This window comes from Bubalus bubalis, chromosome 9, assembly GCF_019923935.1.
Source record: "Bubalus bubalis isolate 160015118507 breed Murrah chromosome 9, NDDB_SH_1, whole genome shotgun sequence".
Classification (NCBI taxonomy): Eukaryota; Metazoa; Chordata; class Mammalia; order Artiodactyla; family Bovidae; genus Bubalus; species Bubalus bubalis.
In genome coordinates, this window is record NC_059165.1 from 27,677,570 (window position 1) to 27,699,059 (window position 21,490).

The 21,490-nt window shown below is 36.8% G+C and overlaps 1 protein-coding gene across 8 annotated transcripts in view; it reads right to left on the bottom strand.

Moving 5' to 3' along the window:
- The window catches only part of XRCC4 (X-ray repair cross complementing 4), a 304,283-nt gene that overhangs the window by 262,402 nt on the left and 20,391 nt on the right, over positions 1-21,490 (bottom strand). For 5 of the 8 annotated variants that reach the window (XM_025292255.2, XM_044947333.1, XM_025292256.2 and 2 more), the window contains exons 2-3: positions 11,829-11,977; positions 923-1,098 (exon numbers count right to left, since the gene is read on the bottom strand). In XM_025292255.2, coding sequence (XP_025148040.1) covers positions 923-1,098; positions 11,829-11,967 — 315 coding nt within the window. In that variant the 5' untranslated portion in view covers positions 11,968-11,977. Of the gene's footprint in view, positions 1-922; positions 1,099-11,828; positions 11,978-16,019; positions 16,045-16,300; positions 16,444-21,490 lie in introns of those variants that run through there. The other 3 variants (XM_044947330.1, XM_044947332.1, XM_044947331.1) reach the window with 3 other exon arrangements.

A 21,490-nucleotide genomic window follows, 5' to 3' on the forward strand; every position in this document is an offset into this window, starting at 1 on the left:
GTCCATGGGGTTGCTAAGAGTCGGGAACGACTAAGCGACTTCACTTTGACTTTTCACTTTCATGCATTGGAGAAGGAAATGGCAACCCACTCCAATGTTCTTGCCTGGAGAATCCCAGGGACGGTGCAGCCTGATGGGCTGCCGTCTATGGGGTCGCACAGAGTCGGACACGACTGAAGCGACTTAGCAGCAGCAGCAGCAGTATAGATCTAATATCTGATTGATAAATGACTGACAAAAAACAAATAATTCAACCTCTAGTTATACTAAAATGAATTAAGATATACAAACAGTAAGTAGTACACTTCTCATAAATAAATTTTGATTTGAACTGATGTATAAATCAAACAGAACAAATAGCAGATTCCTTGTCTGTACAGCTTGCAAGCTTTGAAAAGGTTGGGTTGAAAGTTATTTCCTTCTATTTTAATACTTCTAATTTTGAGAATGTAAATAAAATACCTCAATTTATAAACATATAACTTACTCTACCTAACTATATCATTTTGTATTTGCAAGTACATTTTAATAAAGAAGAAAATAGGTCATAATTGTTAAATATTCAAAGAAAAATATATTATTTTCTTTCTCTAAAATCAGTAGTTCCCCAAATTCATTTCAATAAGCCTGTCTCATGATCTAAAACTTCTGACGCCATTTTTCAAAACTGCTCATTCATGTAATTATCTTAATACAACTTAGTTTTAAAACACTAAAAATGAAATATACTTTACAATAATTATTTTTCACAATTCATGAATGTAAAGCATTTAATGACTAACTTTGAAGCATTTTTCCAAGTACTTTTCAAACTCTTGTTTCTGAGGTGTTTTGGGAGTAATATGCTAGTTACATAAATAATTTCTCCATAAGTACTCTCTGACATTTTACCACTTACAACATTATGGAAAGATTTACTTACTGAAACATCTTTCAAGTTTTTCTCAAAGGAGAAGTGATGAGACTCTTTAGAAAAATTAAACTTGTATGTGTCAGTTGGTCCTGCTCCTGACACCAATGCTTTTCTCAGTTCATCAACATATTTCTCTTTTTCCATTGCCATGTCATCAGCTTCTTGGGAAATATTTGATTCACAAACTGTGAGAAAGAGTAATAAAAAGTCTTATTTGAAAATAAATTTCTAAACATAAGAAAAGATATATTTACCTGTTGCTACTAATTTATTATTAAGCAACAGAAATTTAAACAAAAATAAAATCAATGCCCACAGCACACATTTTTAAGTCAAATTATACCTCTTAACTGAACTAGCAATTTTTGATAAATACATTTACTCTCAAATCTCATTAGACTCCTTGCATTCTTTCTCTGTCCTCAGATGAAATACAAAGATTATAAATCACCACAGAAACAACCATCTTGTGTACCTGCTCCAAGGTCATAGCAGAAGAAAGCATTTTCTATAATGACTAATAAACTCAGTATTTTAAAACATCCTTCTTCCTTGACTCAATTATTAAAGAGACTAAATAGTCTATAGTCTATTTCTCACTCACATCAGTTCATCTCAGTTCAGTCGCTCAGTCGTGTCTGACTCTTTGCGACCCCATGAATCGCAGCACGCCAGGCCTCCCTGTCCATCACCAACTCCCGAAGTTCACTCAGACTCACGTCCATCGAGTCAGTGATGCCATCCAACCATCTCATCCTCTGTCGTCCCCTTCTCCTCCTGCCCCCAATCCCTCCCAGCTTCAGAGTCTTTTCCAATGAGTCAACTCTTCTCATGAGGTGGCCAAAGTACTGGGGTTTCAGCTTTAGCATCATTCCTTCCAAAGAAATCCCAGGGCTGATCTCCTTCAGAACAGACTGGTTGGATCTCCTTGCAGTCCAAGGGACTCTCAAGAGTCTTCTCCAACACCACAGGTCAAAAGCATCAATTCTTCGGCACTCAGCTTTCTTCACAGTCCAACTCTCACATCCATACATGACCACGGGAAAAAACCATAGCCTTGACTAGACGGACCTTTGTTGGCAAAGTAATGTCTCTGCTTTTGAATACAGGTAGAGTCAAAGTAAAGTAAAAATGGAGTTCATACTCATCTCATTATGTGCCAACAATAAAAACAGTAGATGAAGAGAGTCTTACTACTTAGAGGAAAGAAAGGGAAGGGAATTAATATTTATTGTCTCCTCTATGGCATACATTATATTACATATCTGGCTATCAATTATCTCATTTAGGTATATTTAAAGCTGATGTTTTACTCATCCATAGTGATTTTTACTTCAATGATTATATATCCAAATTTCAGATCATTTTTTCTTTTTCATAAAATCCTGTTCTGGCCTTCTTTTCAATATTTGAAGATATATATATATATATATATATATATATATATATATATAACATTTTAGATTTCATTCAGATCAGTTTCTATGCATGGTTCCTAAAGTATTAATTCCATTTCTTCTAGCTGCTGATACATTCTCATTCTGCTTTTTTTTTCCTTCTGTGCTATGTGAAGTCTGAACATGGCTCTCCTAAGCCAAAGTATTAAGTGATCGGGCAAACAGAGGTAGCCATAAACAAAGGTTGCTGGTTGGTCTTTCCTGGAGTCCTTACAGGTTTCACCAGTTCTGCATCAGTTTTGGAAGTTAATTTCTTCACTCAGTTTTTACACTTGTGGCAAATTTTAGAGAGTTCAAATTTAAGGCCACCACCCCTCACACATACATAACACAGACAGGATTCTGATTTCTGCTGGGACTTTTAATTTACTCATTACAATTAAATGACCTAATGAGCCCTTACTGACTACTCTGAGTCTATGCTATATCTCTAAGCCAGGGTAGTTTTTTGTTTGTTATTTGTTGCTTAAAGATTTTATTAATAGGATCAATTCCAGGTTACTTTATCTTTACAGTTCAGCTCCAATTCCTAAAAGGCCTGCAGTCTCAACAAGCCATTCCTCTCAGGTATTACAACCAAAGTCATTAGATGCGTATCTATTCAGAAGTCCATGAGCTTAGTTCTTTAGCTCCCATTAATTCTTTTGGTTTTCAGATATGTCTTCACACTTGACACCTGGGGATTCTCTTTCTAAAGACCGCGATGTGTCTGTTTATTGCCTTTTAAAATTACAAGATTTAATCTAATATTTATTCAGAATGTATGCATGGTTGGGTTCCCATGTCAACTCGAGATCACAGTGATGAAAGTCCCATATAGTTCTATAGTGTTTTTTGTTTTTTTTTAAGGATACATTTATCTATTTTGGGGCTTCCCTGGTGGCTCAGCTGGTAAAGAATCCACCTGCAATGCAGGAGACCTGGGTTCAATCACTGGGTTGGGAAGATCCCCTGGAGAAGGAAAAGGCTATCCACTCCAGTAGTCTGGCCTGGAGAATTCCATGGACTGAAGAGTCCACAGGGTTGAAAGAGTCAGACATGGCTGAGCAACTTTTACTTTATCTATTTTATTCCTTACAACAATGAAAGACAGATATTCTCATTTTACAAATGATAAAAGTACAGATCAGGTAGAAGGTAAGTGAGAAAACTGGGATTCATACTTATATCTCTCTGGTTGTTCTGGTTTGAGGTGAAACAGATATGGGACATTAGATAAACTATTTACTTCCATAATATTAAAAATTAGCACATTGGTATGAAATAGTATATAAACAATAAAACCTTGATGAAAGAGCCCTTTGAAATATGGCCGCTTTCCATAACGTAGGTCCATGTGCCATCAACTGTGTGGAAGCCATGATGGGCAATGAGGAAGAGAGTCTGGGAATTAATCCGTGTATCTCTTATAATGAGTTTTTGATAAGTTCTGATACTGAAATATAAGTTTAAACACAGTCTCTGAAAAAAGGTAAGAATAAAAATATTCTTGTGGGATTTTACAGCTTCTAAATACTTCCACATATTTTTTTCTCCCTCTAAAGCATTGCACATTTAAGATCACCAATATCAAATCTATTGATTTTTCAAATACTCTATCAGCTCTTCTGAAAAAACATATAAGAAGACAAATGCTTTTTATCTGAGGAATAATTTCATATTTTCTGTTTGGATTGTTTTGAAAAGTATAAGTACCTACAGAAAGATATTATTGATATTTCACAGAGAAATATAAAATAATCTATAGAAACTATCTTGACTGTAACTATAGAAAAACTTAAGAAAACACACACACACACACACACAAAGATAAAATGAACATATTTAGAAAACAAAAAGAGGCTCAACAGACTTCAAAAACAAATTTATATTTACCAAACAGGAAAGGTGGGGAATGGGAGAGGGATAAAATAGGAGTTTGAGATTAACATATACACACTGCTGCTGCTGCTGCTAAGTCACTTCAGTCATGTTCGACTCTCTGTGACCCCACAGACGGCAGCCCACCAGGCTCCCCTGTCCCTGGAATCCTCCAGGCAAGAACACTGGAGTGGGTTGCCATTTCCTTCTCCAATGCATGAAAGTGAAAAGTGAAAGTGAAGTCGCTCAGTCGTGTCCAACTCTTAGTGACCCCATGGACTGCAGCCTACCAGGCTCCTCCATCCATGGGATTTTCCAGGCAAGAGTACTGGAGTCGGGTGCAATTGCCTTCTCTGACATATACACACTACTACATATAAAATAGCTAACCAACCAACAAGGCTCTACTGTATAATACTTGGAACTCTACTCAATATCCTGTAATAACCTACATGGGAAAAGAATCTGAAAAAAAAAAAGGATATATGTATATGCATAGCAATTACTTTTCTGTATAACTGAAACTAATACAACACTGCAAATCAACTATATTCCAATATAAAACAAAAATTAAATTAAAATATAATAAAGTATGTCTACTGATACACCATCTAATAAAAAGTATTTTAAATTTCATTACAATCAAAAGATAGTTTCCTGAAAATATTTAATGGAATATATTGATTCAATCCATTTATTGAACCCGCCTGCATTGTAGGAGACACAGGAGACAAAGGTTCAATCCCTAGGTTGGGACGATTCCCTGGAGAAAGAAATGGCAACCCACTCCAGTGTTCTTGCCTGGAAAATCCCAGGGTTAGAGGCACCTGGCAGGCTACAGTTCATAGGGTCACAAAGAGTGGGATACAACTTAGCGACTAAACAACAAGTAAATTCTGAAACTGCTTAATGAGCATCTATTATGTGCCAGGCACTATTCTAGGCACCGGGGATAACAACCATTAGACAGAGAAAAATGCCAGCCTTATGGAGCCTTGATTCAAGTGCTGACATCTTAGATATCTTTTCAGATATCCTTTTAGATACTATCTTAGATACGCCCATATGTTACTCCATCTGTGAATCCTGCATTGGTTAGTGTTATGAAATATTTCCTGAGAAGAAGAAAACATATGAAAGAAAATTATATCTGCACCTCTACTTTAAAAAATATGTTTTTAAAACAAGGTACCAGTTTAAGAAAAAAAATGTACTTGAACATTTCCTGTAATAGTCCATGTGAAATTCTGACTGCCTATTTAGAACTTCAATCCTAGAAAAACAATTTGGTCACCAGATTTGAATTTTGTGCTGGAAGAAGCACAGCTGTAAGCACTCAATGCTCCTTTTAAAAACTTCAGCGACTGGGAATAAAAGCCATGGAAATAATAAAATTCAGTAAGGATACAGATGAACGATGTAATATGGCAAAAAACTGAGCAGGCCAACAAAAAATAAGGAATTGTTTTCAGGCAGGTAGGATAAAAGAAAGAATCACTTCGACAATATCTGTAGGTAGGTGAAGATGAAAATAAGGAAAGAGAGAGGGTTCTTTACTTTGGATTCTGATGTAGATTGAACTGAGAGACTATATATTCTAAGTTTGTGTCAGAGCTGAGAAGATACACAGACTTAATAAGTCATCACATCATGGACCCACTTCTTTCATTCATTCATTAAAAATCCTTTTTATACTGAGCTCTGTAACATAATTTCCATAGAGGTCACCAAATATATCAGTGTTTAGAACAAATATAAGCAGATATAATTATTTAATAATAAAGGCATTGATAAAGTTTAGTTCATTCTTCAGTGAATTTTACTCCAAGATGAGTGATATAAGTTTCTTACTGCTGACTAATTCTTATGAAAGTCAAATAACAGTCATCGATCATTAACCCACTTTGTGATTTAACCCTGTGATATAACCTTCTATAATGTTGAAGTGATGATAGACCACATGATAATTAGACCCCAAACATTCATTAGATAAAACATTGCTAATGGAAAAGAAATCACGGAGTTTAGTGTGTGGGAGATTAAAAGAAACCCCACATCCTTTTAATTTCACTCAAATGAAAAGAGAAAAAAAAATTACCCAAATTGAAGGTTGCAGAAATCAAAAAGTTGTACAAAAAACAGGATGAGGTACAGGAAGGAAATTCATTTTCATGTTTCAATTATTTAATTGTTTCAATGTTCTTAATCATCTTATTGTCTATCTGTAAAGTGCCAAACCAAATTACATTTATGTATAAGCTTTAACTAAACATGGAAACAATGTTATGCTACTTAGTTACATATTTTATAATTAAAATTCACTCAAGAAAATAAAAGTGAATAATAAAGGGTATTAAACATTTGTGAAACTGAAAACTTCAACATCTTTGTAAACAAATGGCCATCTTCCAATGCACTGTAAAATTTTGTTTGAAAGCTTGTTCAGTACAGGAAGCCAAAATCTTAACAATCTATTTGCCATGAAGTGATGGGACTAGATGCCATGATCTTATTTTCTGAATGTTGAGTTTTAAGCCAACTTTTTCACTCTCCTCTTTTACTTTCAACAAGAGGCTCTTTAGTTCTTCGCTTTCTGCCATAACAGTGGTGTCATCTGCATATCTGAGGTTATTGGTATTTCTCCCAGCAATCTTGATTCCAGCTTGTGCTTCATCCAGCCCAGCAGTTAGCATGATGTACTCTGCATATAAGTTAAATAAGCAGGGTGACAATATACAGCCTTGACATAACCTTTCCCAATTTGGAACCAGTCTATTGTTCAATGTCCAGTTCTAACTGTTGCTCCTTGACCTGCACACAGATTACTCAGGAAGCAGATAGTTCAGTTCAGTCATCCAGTTGTGTCCAACTCTTTGCAACCCCATGAAACGCAGCACGCCAGGCCTCCCTGTCCATCACCAACTCCCGGAGTTCACCCAGACTCATGTCCATCAAGTCAGTGATGCCATCCAGCCATCTCATCCTCTGTCGTCCCCTTCTCCTCCTGCCCCCAATCCCTCCCAGCATCAGAGTCTTTTCCAATGAGTCAACTCTTCGCATGAGGTGGCCAAAGTACTGGAGTTTCAGCTTTAGCATCAGTCCTTCTAAAGAAATCCCAGGGCTGATCTCCTTCAGAACGGACTGGTTGGATCTCCTTGCAGTCCAAGGGACTCTTAAGAATCTTCTCCAAGACAACAGTTCAAAAGCATCAATTCTTCGGTGCTCAGCCTTCTTCACAGTCCAACTCTCACATCCATACATGACCACAGGAAAAACCATAGCCTTGACTAGATGAACCTTTGTTGGCAAAGTAATGTCTCTGCTTTTCAATATGCTGTCTAGGTTGGTCATAACTTTCCTTCCAAGGAGTAAGCGTCTTTTAATTTCATGGCTGCAGTTACCATCTGCAGTGATTACGGAGCCAAAAAAAATAAAGTCTGACACTGTTTCCACTGTTTCCCCATCTATTTCCCATGAAGTGATGGGACCAGATGCCATGATCTTTGTTTTCTGAATGTTGAGCTTTAAGCCAACTTTTTCACTCTCCACTTTCACTTTCATCAAGAGGCTTTTGAGTTTCTCTTTACTTTCTGCCATAAGGGTGGTGTCATCTGCATATCTGAGGTTATTGATATTAGTCCCGGCAATCTTGATTCCAGCTTGTGCTTCTTCCAGTCCAGTGTTTCTCATGATGTACTCTGCATAGAAATTAAATAAGCAGGGTGACAATATACAGCCTTGACCTACTCCTTTTCCTATTTGGAACCAGTCTATTGTTCCATGTCCAGTTCTAACTGTTGCTTCCTGACCTGCATACAGATTTCTCAAAAGGCAGATCAGGTGGTCTGGTATTCCCATCTCTTTCAGATTTTTCCAGTTTATTGTGATCCACACAGTCAAAGGCTTTGGCATAGTCAATAAAGCAGAAATAGATGTTTTTCTGGAACTCTCTTGCTTTTTCCACGATCCAGCGGATGTTGGCAATTTGATCTCTGGTTCCTCTGCCTTCTCTAAAACCAGCTTGAACATCAGGAAGTTCACGGTTCACATATTGCTGAAGCCTGGCTTGGAGAATTTTGAGCATTACTTTACTAGCGTGTGAGATGAGTGCAATTGTGCGGTAGTTTGAGCATTCTTTGGCATTGCCTTTCTTTGGGATTGGAATGAAAACTGACCTTTTCCAGTCCTGTGGCCACTGCTGAGTTTTCCATATTTGCAGGCATATTGAGTGCAGCACTTTTGTGCACTGCTATTCTCATCTCTTTAAGAATTTCCCACAGTTTGTTGTGATCCATATAGTCAAAGGCTTTGGTGTGGAAAATAAAGCAGAAGTACATGTTTTTCTGAAAATCTCTTGCTTTTCCGATGATCCAACCGATGTTGGCAATTTGATCTGTGGCTCCTCTGCCTTCTCAGAATTCAGCTTGACCATCTGGAAGTTCATGGTTCATATAGTATTGAAGCCTGCCTTGAAGAATTTTGAGCATTACTTTGCTAGCGTGTGAGATGAGTGCAATTGAGAAGTAATTTGAACATTCTTTGGCATTGTCTTTCTTTGGAATTGGAATGAAAACTGACTTTTTCCAGTCCTGTGGCCACCGCTGAGTTTTCCAAATTTGCTGGCATATTGACTGCAGCACTTTCACAGCATCATCTTTTAGGATTTGAAATAACTCAACTGGAATTCCATCACCTTCACTAGTTTTGCTCGTAGTAATGCTTCCTAAGGCCCACTTGACTTCACATTCTAGGATGTCTGGCTCTAGGTGAATTACCACACCATCGTGGCTATCTGGGTCATGAAGATCTTTTGTGTATAGTTCTTCTTAATATCTTCTGCTTCTGTTAGGTTCATACCATTTCTGTCCTTTATTGTGCCCATCTTTGCACAAAATGTTCCCTTGGTATATCTAATTTTCTTAAAGAGATCTCTAGTCTTTCCCATTCTGTTGTCTTCCTCTATTTCTTTGCACTGATCACTGAGGAAGGCTTTCTTATCTCTCCTTGCTATTCTTTGGAACTCTGCATTCAAATAGGTATATCTTTCCTTTTCTCCTTTGCCTTCCAAGTCTCTTCTTCTCACAGCTATTTGTAAGGCCTCCTCAGACAACCCTTTTGCCTTTTTGCATTTCTTCTTCTTGGGGATGGTCTTGATCATGCCTCCTGTACAATGTCATGAACCTCCATCCATATTTCTTCAGGTTCTCTATCAGCTCTAATCCCTTGAATCTATATGTCATTTCCACTGTACAGTCATAAGGGATTTGATTTAGGTCATACCTGAATGGTCTAATGGTTTTCCCCACTTTCTTAAGTGGGGAAATTTAAGTCTAAATCTGGCAATAAGGAGTTCATGATCTGAGGCACAGTCAGGTCCCAGTCTTGTTTTTCCTGACTGTATAGAGCTTCTCCATCTTTGGCTGCAAAGAACATAAACAAGCTGATTTTCGTATTGACTGTCTGGTGATGTCCATGTGTAGAGTCTTCTCTTGTGTTGTTGGAAGAGGATGTTTGATATGACCAGTGTATTCTCTTGGCAAAACTGTTAGCCTTTGTCCTGCTTCATTCTGTACTCCAAGGCCAACTTTGCCTGTTAGTCCAGGTATCTCTTGATTTCCTACTTTTGCATTCCAGCCCCCTATAAAGAAAAGGATATCTTTTTCAGATGTTAGTTCTAGAAGGTCTTGTAGGTCTTCATAGAACTGTTCAACTTCAGCTTCTTCAGCTTTACTGGTTGAGAATAGACTTGGATTACTGTGTTACTGAATGGTTTGCCTTGGAAACAAACAGATCATTCTTTCATTTTTGAGATTGCACCCAAGTACTGCATTTCGGACTCTTTTATTGACTATGGGGGCTACTGCATTTCTTCTAAGGGATTCTTGACCACAGTAATAGATATAATGGTCATCTGAATCTGAGTTAAATTCACCCATTCAATTTTATTTCACTGATTCCTAAAATGTCAATGTTCACACTTGTCATTTCCTGTTTGACCACTTCTTCTTTTTTTTTTTTTTTTAATTTTATTTTTAAACTCTACAATATTGTATTGGTTTTGCCAAATACCGAAATGAATCCGCCACAGGTATACATGTGTTCCCCATCCTGAACCCTCCTCCCTCCTCCCTCCCCACACCATCCCTCTGGGTCGTCCCAGTGCACCAGCCCCAAGCATCCAGCATCACGCATCGAACCTGGACTGGTGACTCGTTTCATACATGATATTATACGTATTTCAATGCCATTCTCCCAAATCATCCCACCCTCTCCCTCTCCCACAGGGTCCAAAAGACTGTTCTATACATCAGTGTCTCTTTTGCTGTCTCGTATACAGGTTATTGTTACCATCTATCTAAATTCCATATATATGCATTATTATACTGTATTGGTGTTTTTCTTTCTGGCTTACTTCACTCTGTATAATAGGCTCCAGTTTCATCCACCTCATTAGAACTGATTCAAATGACCACTTCTAATTTACTTTCTTGGACCCAACATTCCAGGTTTCTATGCAATATTGTTCTTTACAGCATCATACTTTACTTCCATCACCAGTCACATCCATGACTGGGTGTTGTTTTTGCTTTGGCTCCATCCCTTCATTCTTTCTGGAGTTATTTCTCCATTCTTCTCCAGTAGCATATTGGGCACCTACCGACCTGGGGAGTTCATCTTTTGGTGTCATATCTTTTTGCCTTTTCATACTGTTCATGGGATTCTCAAAGCAAGAATGCTGAAGTGGTTTGCCATTCACTCCCTTTTCCAGAGCACCACGTTTTGTGAGAACTCTCCACCATGCCCTGTTTGTCTTGGATGGCCCTAAATGGCATGGCTCATAGTTTCAATGAGTTAGACAAGGCTGTGGTTTATGTGATCAGTTTGATCAGTCTTCTGTGATTGTGGCTTCTATTCTGTCTGCCCTTCCTTTGAGAGATAAGGATAAGAGGCTTATGGAATCTTCCTGATGGGAGAGACTGACTGTGGGGAAAACTGGGTCTTGCTTTAATGAGAGGAGCCAAGATCAGTAAATATTTAATCCAGTTATTACCAAAGACAAAAAAATCAAAAGTCTATTTCATAAAATAATAGCCAAAAACCCACATATGGGTTTGAAACATGGTTTACAAAATTTTAAGCTATTATTAACAGTTCTGTTTCATTTTGTTACAAATGTAGTATATGTTCACTGGAAAATAATTCAAACAATAATATGAAATAAAAAGAAAACCACCACCACTTCACTTTCCTAAGCTTTGGCGTAGCCAATTCACCTTCCTGTTCCTTTCAGTATTTCCTTGGCGTGCTAAGAAATGATCCATATAAAAAATACTATTTTATATGTTTTATATAGAGAAATAATTTTTAAAACTCTGATCAAGTACTATGACTCAAAAAGGTATTTTTCCTCATTTCTATTAATGTCACTTACAGAAAACAGCATTAATATTACAAATCTGCATGTAAATTTGACAGCAATAACAAGTAAATGTTCATTTTAACCAATATCAATTAAATATTTAATTTGAAGTATCACTGAGGACTGAAATATAGCATATTACATTAATTTTTCTTAAAAAATTCACTTTTAATATTACCTGTCCCAGTCCATGCTGACTGCCCATCAGTAAGTGTAATAACAAAACCAGATCCTAGTGTTTTCTCCCAAGCAACTTGTAGAAAATGAATTATATCAGGTTCGGAAGCAAGACAGATTCTGCTTACTTTTCTTTCCATTTCTGATCACCTGTCATAAAAGAAAAAAATAAATATTTTTACATGAAACTGTGACTATCAAATAGTGACTTTTCTGTATTGGTCTCTTGAGTTATACAAAGCACTAAGGAAATAAGTTAAACAAAAAGTTGTTTAATAGCCAACCATAAACTCAGTAAATCACAGTTCTATTCAGTATTGATTCACAATTTTAACCAATAAGAAAAGCAGAGACTCATAAATGACAAATGATTTGCCCAAGTTGTATAGCTGAATAAAAGCTACTATCTTCAACATTTTAAAAACTTAATATCAAAGCATTTATATCAAGGCAGAAGTACATATCTAAAATCCAACTTGGAAGCTTTTCAACTGAACAAATCCATATAAGCAGTACCTAGATCAAGAAGCAGCACACGACGACCCCAGAACTCATTCTTACAACACCCCCCTTCCAGTCACTACATCCCCCAAAACCACTTTCTTAACTGAGATTTGCGTTTTATTTTTGCACTTTCACATAAATGTAATACAGCATTTTATTTGTGTCTGGCTTCTTTTGTTCAGCATTATGTTTAAGAAATGCATCCATATGGTTTCTTAGAGTTGTAGATCATGCACACAATTGTACAATATTCAATAATATGGTACAATTATTTATCCACTTATCCACTAGTGACGGGCATTTGAGTACATTCCAAGTTTTGACTATCACAAATAGTGCTGCCATAGACATGCTGCTGCTGCTAAGTCACTTCAGTCGTGTCCAACTCTGTGCGACCCCAGAGACGGCAGTCCACCAGGCTCCCCTGTCCCTGGGATTCTCCAGGCAATAACACCGGAGTGGGTTGCCATTTCCTTCTCCAGTGCATGAAAGTGAAAAGTAAAAGTGAAGTCGCTCAGTCGTGTCCGACTCCTAGCGACCCCGTGGACTGCAGCCTACCAGGCTCCTCTGTCCATGGGATTTTCCATAGACATGCTAGCAAATATCTAAGTTTTTCTGTTGGGTATATACCTATGAGTATACACGTGTAATTTGTAGATCAGAGGATAAGCATATGCTCGGTTTTAGTACCATACAGCCAAAAATTGTCTAAAAGGTTTGAACCAATTTACACACTTGGTATATGAGAGTTCTGATCACTCCTTATTCTTAGAAACATTTCCCATCTTTATAATTTTAGCCATTTTGGTGGGTATGTAATACTACATTATGGTTTATTCACATTTCCCTAATTACTAAAGATGGTGAATTCTTTCATATCTTGATTGCACTTTGAACATCCTGCTTTGGGGAATATCTGTTAAATCTTGCCAATGCTTTTATTAAGTTGTATTCTTCATACTGACATTCTTACTGAAATCCTCTGCCACCCTCTTCTTTTGCCTTCAGTCTTACCCAGCTTCAGTGTCTTTTCCAATGAGTCAGTTCTTTACATCAGGTGGCCAAAGTATTGGAGCTTCAGCTTCAGCATCAGTCCTTACAATGAATATTCAGGTTTGATTTCATTTACAATTGACTGGTTTGATCTCCTTGCAGTCCAAGGGACCCTCAAGAGTCTTCTCCAGCACCACGATTCGAAAGCATCAATTCTTTGGCACTCAGCCTTCTGTATGGTCCAACTCTTACATTATATATGACTACTTCATAGCTTTGACTATATGGGCCATATGGATGTTCTTCTATGTTTATCTAAAAGTTTTATAACTGTATGTATCATATTTAGATCCACAATTCATCTGGAACTGAATTTTGTACTTCAATTGTCAAGAAAAGATCAAACTAGATTTTTTCCATGTGGATATATAATTGACCCAGTACTATGTATTAAAGACTGTCCTTTCTTACTGCAGTGCTAGGTTACCTTACTCATAAATCATGTGACTGAATATGTGTACAAGGTTCAATTTTTGTTTTGTTTGTTCTTTGCAGTTTCATATTATATACTTGGCTTGTCAAGGTTCACTGAATAGTGATTCTGTTACTGTGATCCAACACATTTATAATCTCTCTATGGCTTTGCCATTTAAAAGTTTGATAAACCTCTAAGTATTAAAATCACTTATGTAAAATGTTGAGCAGCACAAGCTGAAGCATTGGACTTCTGTGGCTTGCCATTAGAAAAAAACTTCTCAGACATCAATTGCTATTATTAGGTGGGTGTATTGCTCGTACCTCCATTTAAGTCATAAGAGTACCAAAAGAGTCCTTTGCAAAACCTTAAGCTATAGAAGGGCTTTCCTGGTAGCTCAGCTGGTAAAGAATCCACCTGCAATGCAGGAGACCCTGATTCAATCCCTACGTTGGAAAGATCCCCTGGAGAAGAGATAGGCTACTCACTCCAGTATTCTTGGGCTTCCCTAGTGGCTCAGGCAGTAAAGAATTCGCCTGCAGTGTGGGAGACCTGGATTCAGTCCCTAGATTGGGAAGATCCCCTGGAGGAGGACATGGCAATCCACTCTAGTTTTCCTGCCTGGAGAATCCCCATGAACAGAGGCACTGAACAGGCTCCCCATGTGTCCATGGGGTCACAAAGAGTCGGACATGACTGCACAACGAAGCACGGCACAGCACAACAAGCTATAGAAGCTAACAAACAAAACTAAAGAAATACCATAAAAATTACAAATATGCCAAGAAAAACATAAAAAGTCAAAACCAGGAACAATGCACACACTTCAAAGATGAAAAACTAGAGAGGATTATTCTTTAATCACATAGCATGAATCTCTTACCAGATGATTCTAAAAAAGGTAAAAGAATACTCCAATCTTTTATTTGGGGGAACAGTATAAAATTGCCTCAAATTATTATGACCAATTTAAATAATATGATATTCCAAAGGTAAATTATTAATTGCTATTTCATTAATAACTGATAAGTTTTCATCAAAGCCAAACTGTTAAGCTATTTTAATCTGCTTTCTCAATTTAAAACTATTATGTTCTCATAAATAAAGCATCATATTTTTCTCAACAAGTGAATATGAAAATAAAAACAACTCATTCTGTCAACTCTTCACAAAACTAAGCTGATTTCTCTATCTGCTGTGGGGTTGAGAGGCATGCTTAATTATAGAATGCTAGAGCTGTACTATCTTACATAAAAAGTACAAGGAAGCAGAGAAATGGCCAGAATGAAAGAAAAGAATATCTAAAATTAAGAGTGTAATATGCCTCTAAATTGATGAATTAGCAATAATATCTAACCTAAAGTTTACTCAGAAAATTCTTCTTCTTCCCAGTGAAAAAACAGTTATAAGATAACCATACTTGCAGTCACATCAATTAAGCATGCTAACATATTTTAAATGTGCAAACCTGTAGGTTTGACTACAACATAATCGCTGAAAAAAATATAATTCTGTTTAAATATTTCATTTAGTCAATAATTTTTCCTACATTGAGATCTTCTTTGCCTAGAGGTACTTAATTCTGAAATGCTTCATCCACTTGTAAATATTTTCTTTTAAATCAATAAGTCAATACACTAAACATGCAGTAAATTACCCCACATGCTCTGTAATTCCCAAATTTGAAAATGACTGGCAAATGTGTTACTGCTTTTCTATGCCAATCATTGAAAAAGACATACTCAGAGGCTTACATAATTCTAATGAACCCAAATCCCACAATTCTGGGAGGGCAGAAGGTAATACAAACTACTGATATAGGCAATTTTTTTTTTTTTTTTTTGCCTCTACAGAATGTACATACACACACAAAGGTACACACACATTTATATAGACCATTTCTTCTTAAAATGTGCCTGAAGAACCCTGGCTATTGTTACCATTAGTGTAACTCAGAAATACCCTAAAACAGCAATTGGTATCACTGCTGTTTCTTAGCTTGTTTGAAACAAGTAACACATATCTAATTATAGAAAATAATAATTTAAAATTCAATATATCAGATGCCTATCAGTAAATCCTGCTTTCCACAATAACATAAAAGGCTTTAATCTCAATACTGTTAAAAAGACATTCAGGGGTCATGTATTAGTTTTGAGATCTTTGAATTATTTATGTTTGAGATATTTTCCAATTTTCTGATTAACTTTAGATACTTACCACAGAAAATAAACCGAATGATCAAACTAAATAAACTAAATGAAAGCAAAATAAATGATTTTATTTTAAAGATTCTGTTATTCTAGTAAACTCATATTTGAAATTTTGGATGTTACCACACTAAGGACTTGATATATTAAAAGTCTAAATTTGACAACTCAGTATCCTATAAGTATTTTATGGCTCAATAGCCTTATAAATGTTTTCCTTATATCAACTGAGTCTTAATTTCCTTATAATATACTATTTGAACCAATTTTGAAAGCACTTCATTCACTTACTTACTGAGGTCACCATCTCATTAAATACCAAATACAAAATTTCTAAGACTCAACCACAGAAACAGAAAAAGAGACGACTTGGAATGTCTTTTAAGATTCAGTAAGAGCGAATCAAAGATCTCTTTGCTTTCACCAGCACCTAACGGAAATAGCCGTGGGGTTTTTTGCCTGAAGACTAATACTTGAAGAAAGGGGGTGGAATCCTCTTCGGAAGGACTGATTGATCAGGGCCATAAGAAAGCTTGTGTTTTCTTTTCTAAGGGCACTAAAGGTCAGACTAGTATCAGCACCTCTCCCAGCCAGAGCCAAGGATCTAAGACAAGCTTGCAGGTGGAAACAGTTGGGTCCCACCCCAATTTGTACATCAGTAGCTTTATTGAGAGCTCAGAACAGTTGAGAATTGAGAAGCTTATCTTTAGTACTTTGTATCTTTGATACTTGGCTTCTCTCTTAGAAGAGAAATAAGTTGTTGGCTGGTATGCAATTGATGTGATCTAGACTCTGAACAAACACCATTCACAGTTGCTTCTGAATAAACAAGACGCTTTTTAAATTAGTTTACAAAGAATTTTGTATGCCCTTTTGGATGCTGATAAGGAGCCATGCAGAAGCCAAGTCTCTTAGGTCAGCTCAAGTTAGTGACTACACTGTATCATTGATAACACCATTTTGAACTTGGGCTTCTTTCATTTTCCTTTATAGTAAGTTATGGCTTCCTTTCAGGCTGCTTGGGCTGCAGGTGTTCAAACTTCTGCAGCTACATCAAGGAGTTGTACTTACAGATCAGAAAAGGCTAAATGCATGTTTCTAATGAAGCAATTAACTTAAGTGCCCCCTTGTTGAGAAAAGTAGGCTGATACCTAAAGTGAGTTCAGAATAAAGATTAGCACATAGCACATGCTGTTAATAGTCTGTAATTAGATGCTTGATCACACTATTTTGTTTGACCTTCCTTTAAAAAAAAAAAAAGAGGAAAAGAAAAATATATACTAAAAGTGTGGCGATAAATTTTTTTAAAGTTCTATCATACTACAAACATTCAAGGACAGGACTCTATATAATTGCTAGATAAAAAGGAAAGAAAGGTTTATGTAATAGTCATTGGGCTATTTCAAAAACAAACATCACATAATAATTTAAGAAGAGGACTATTTTCTTATTTGTTTAGTACTTTTTTAAAAGCACTGATTATCCATGTTTATCTTATCAGAATTCCCACACTGAGTATTTTTAATTAGTTTATTTCTACCATTTTCATTATTAATAACATATAACCTTGCTGCTTGTTGCTATCTTCTTGACCAAAGGGTAAATTAAGATCTTTTTGAAAAATGACCAAGAAATCAATTTACATTTAAAATGCCAAAGCAATTAAAATAAAATTAACCTTCCATAGAAGAAATGCTTTCCTGAAATAACATTTTCAAGTTAAAATTTTATAAACTTTAAGGGTAAAGAATTTACAGGGTTATTAAATAACTTTCTAATCATATCGGGATTTTCTCCACTCAGTTAATTTTGAAATGAAGGAAGGTGACCATCTGTCCAAGATTCCCTGAGATTTTCCCAGTTTTAACACTGAAAGTCCAACATCCTAGAAAATCTCTCAACAACCCCAGGCAAACTAAGATGGCTGATTACCCTAAGTAAGAGTAAAATTTAATTAACACTGTTAGTATAATCTTGATCAAAAATTTGTAATATACAGCTGACTTACAAGGAAGACATTAAATAAATAATCTGATGCTTTAGGAATAAAGCACTAAAACTATAAAATAAGTCTAAAATCTAAGGCATCTTTGCCATGAATATAGACTATTTTCAATTATCCCTTATGAGCCTGGAATGCCAGCTGCTAGCATTCCAGATTATCATATTACTGCTCATTTCCTCTGCTTATCTTTTGCAAACACCATTAATAATCATTAGTTTCAGTGATTTGTTCAAATTCTACTTCCTCTACTTTCCTTTCTCTTATCCAATGGAGTACTAAAAAACAATAAAATGGCCTAAATAAATTCTCCACATATAATCTAAGGCCTAGATCCAAAACGCCCATAAAATTGGACTCAAAGTTCCAAGACTATGACTTTTTTTATATTCATCAATGGATACTCTTGATTACCAGTAACCTTGGTGGAAAGAACAAGAGCATACTTAACATTATGGAAACTTTCTAAATGTTCACAAGAATACTTCAGTTCTAATGGCAGAGTTCATATGAGAATGACACAACAGAAATGAAGAGATAAGACAGTTTGTGAAATATAATATTATCTTAAGCAACAGTGAAAGTGAAGTCACTCAGTTGTGTCCGACTCTTTGAGACCCCTTGGACTGTAGCCCACCAGGCTCCTCTGTCCATGGGATTCTCCAGGCAAGAATACTGGAGTGGGTTGCCATTTCCTTCTCCAACAGTTCTTTCTCACTAAAAATTTAGCACTTATGACCTCTTAGGGCTCAAAATTTTGACACCTTGATCATATTTAAATTCTACAAAGAGTGAAGAGACTCCTATTTGCAATACCATCCGTTAAGCAGGAAAGTGAAAAAGTTGGCTTAAAGCTCAACATTCAGAAAACTAAGGTCATGGCATCTGGTCCCACTACTTCATGGCAAATAGATAGGGAAACAGGGGCTGACTTTATTTTGGGGGGCTCCAAAATCACTGCAGATGGTGACTGCAGCCATGAAATTAAAAGACGCTTACTCCTTGGAAGGAAAGTTATGATCAACCTAGACAGCATATTAAAAAGCAGAGACATTACTTTGCCTACAAAGGTCCGTCTAGTCAAGGCTATGGTTTTTCCAGTGGTCATGTATGGATGTGAGAGTTGGACTATAAAGAAAGCTGAGCACCAAAGAATTGATGCTTTTGAACTGTGATGTTGGAGAAGGCTCTTGAGAGTCACTTGGACTGCAAAGAGATCCAATGAAGCTGAAGCTCCAATACTTGGGCCACCTGATGTGAAGAGCTGACTCATTTGAAAAGACCCTGATGCTGGGAAAGATTGAGGGCAGGAAGAGAAGGGGCTGACAGAAGATGAGATGGTTGGATGGAATCACTAACTCAATGGACATGGGTTTGGGTAGACTCCGGCAGTTGGTGATGGATAGGGAGGCCTGGCATGCTGTGGTTCATGGGATCGCAAAGAGTCGGACATGACTGAGAGACTGAACTGAACTGAACTGAACTCTGCATAGAAGTTAAATAAGTAGGGTGATAATATACAGCCTTGACATACTCCTTTCCCAATTTGAAACCAGTCTGCTGTTTCATTTTAGGTTCTCACTGTTGCTTCTTGACCTGCATACAGATTTCTCAGGAGACAGGTAAGGTGGTCTGCTATTCCTGTCTCTTAAGAATTTTCCACAATCTGTTGTGATCCACACAGTCAAAGGTTTTGGCGTAGTCAATAAAGCAGAAGTACATATTTTTCTGGAAATCTCTTGCTTTTTTGATGATCCAACGGATGTTGGCAATTTGATGTCTGGTTCCTCTGTCTTTTCTAAATCCAGCTTGAACATGATGTCTGGTTCCTCTGCCTTTTCTAAATACAGCTTGAACATCTGGAAGTTCACGGTTCATGTGAACTTTTTGAAGCTTGGCTTGGAGAATTTTGAGCATTACTTTGCTAGCATGCAATGGTGCAGTAATTTGAACATTTTTTAGCACTGCCTTTCTTTGGAATTGGAATTAAAACTGATCTTTTCCAGTCCTGTGGCCACTGCTGAGTCTTCCAAATTTGCTGGCATATTGACTGCAGCACTTTCACAGCATCATCTTTTAGGATTTGAAATCGCTCAGCTGGAATTCCATCACCTCCACTAGCTTTGTTTGTAGTAATGTTTCCTAAGGCCCACTTGACTTCACATTCTAGGATGTCCTGCTCTTGGTGAGTGATCACACCATCGTGGCTATCTGGGTCATGAAGATCTTTTGTGTGTAGTTCTTCTGTGTATTCTCGGCACCTCTTCTTAATATCTTCTGCTTCTGTTAGGTACATACCATTTCTGTCCTTTATTGTGCCCACCTTTGTATGAAATGTTTCCTTGCTTGGTATCTCTAATTTTCTTAAAGAGATCTCTAGTCTTTCCCATTCTATTGTTTTCCTCTATTTGTTTGCATTGGTCACTGAGGAAGACTTTCTTATCTCTCCTTGCTATTCTTTGGAATTCTGCATTCAATGGGTATATCTTAGGGGAAACGGACATCAGATGGGCTCCTCAGGGAAAGTAGCAGAAGAGCGGGCCCCCTCACCATCCTTTAATAAGAACAGTCACTACCTGGGGCTTGGGGCAAGTATATAAGAAGGTCAGTCAAGTGAAGCAGGCCCTGGTTGACCAGGGGATGTACAAAGCAAGAGAACAGCCATTTTGGGTGGTCTGATCATACAACAGTCTTTTCTACTTGAAAACCGTGCTGCTCCAAATTGAAATGTAACTAAAAGCACTTGTATGGAAACAAGACAAGATTGTACTGTACTTTTCCCCCACTTACAAATCCACCATTTACTTAAAACTATACTCATTTATCGGCCTATTTTCTAATGGCAAACAAGAGGATGAATGATAAGACTGGGTACAAATGAGAGTTAACTCACCCCCAAAAAATCCCTACGACATATGCTAAACTGGTGATACTACCTAACTCAGCCATACAAACTATTTAGGAACCACAAGAAATTGCCAATATTTAACAATTTTTAAGCTATAAAGATGAGAATGTCACATGTTTCAAATAATACTGTTATTAATATAAACAGGACATCATGACTTAATTGGATAATTACATATGTATCTTCCTTGCCATAACTGCTGAGTGAATCTAAGACATTTTCAACCACATCTCTGAACATATTTTGGATAATTCTAGTGGAAAGAGGTTTCAAGATAAAAGAAAAGATTCAATTCTGAGTCCCCCTAGGTGATGCATTTTCAAATTGAATGGATATTTGTATTCCTAAATTTAAACCAAGACTCGTACATTTTACTAAGAGTGTGAGTCTTAATGTCTACAAGGCTCTGCAGATCAGGTGTAAGCCCATGCACGTTCACTGCATGAAGAGTGGGGACGATAGCAAATGGGAAACTACAAGTGACCCCATAAAGATGCAGCCCTGAAATTAAAAAACGCTTGCTTCTTGGAAGAAAGTTATGACAAATCTAGACAGCGTATTAAAAAGTATA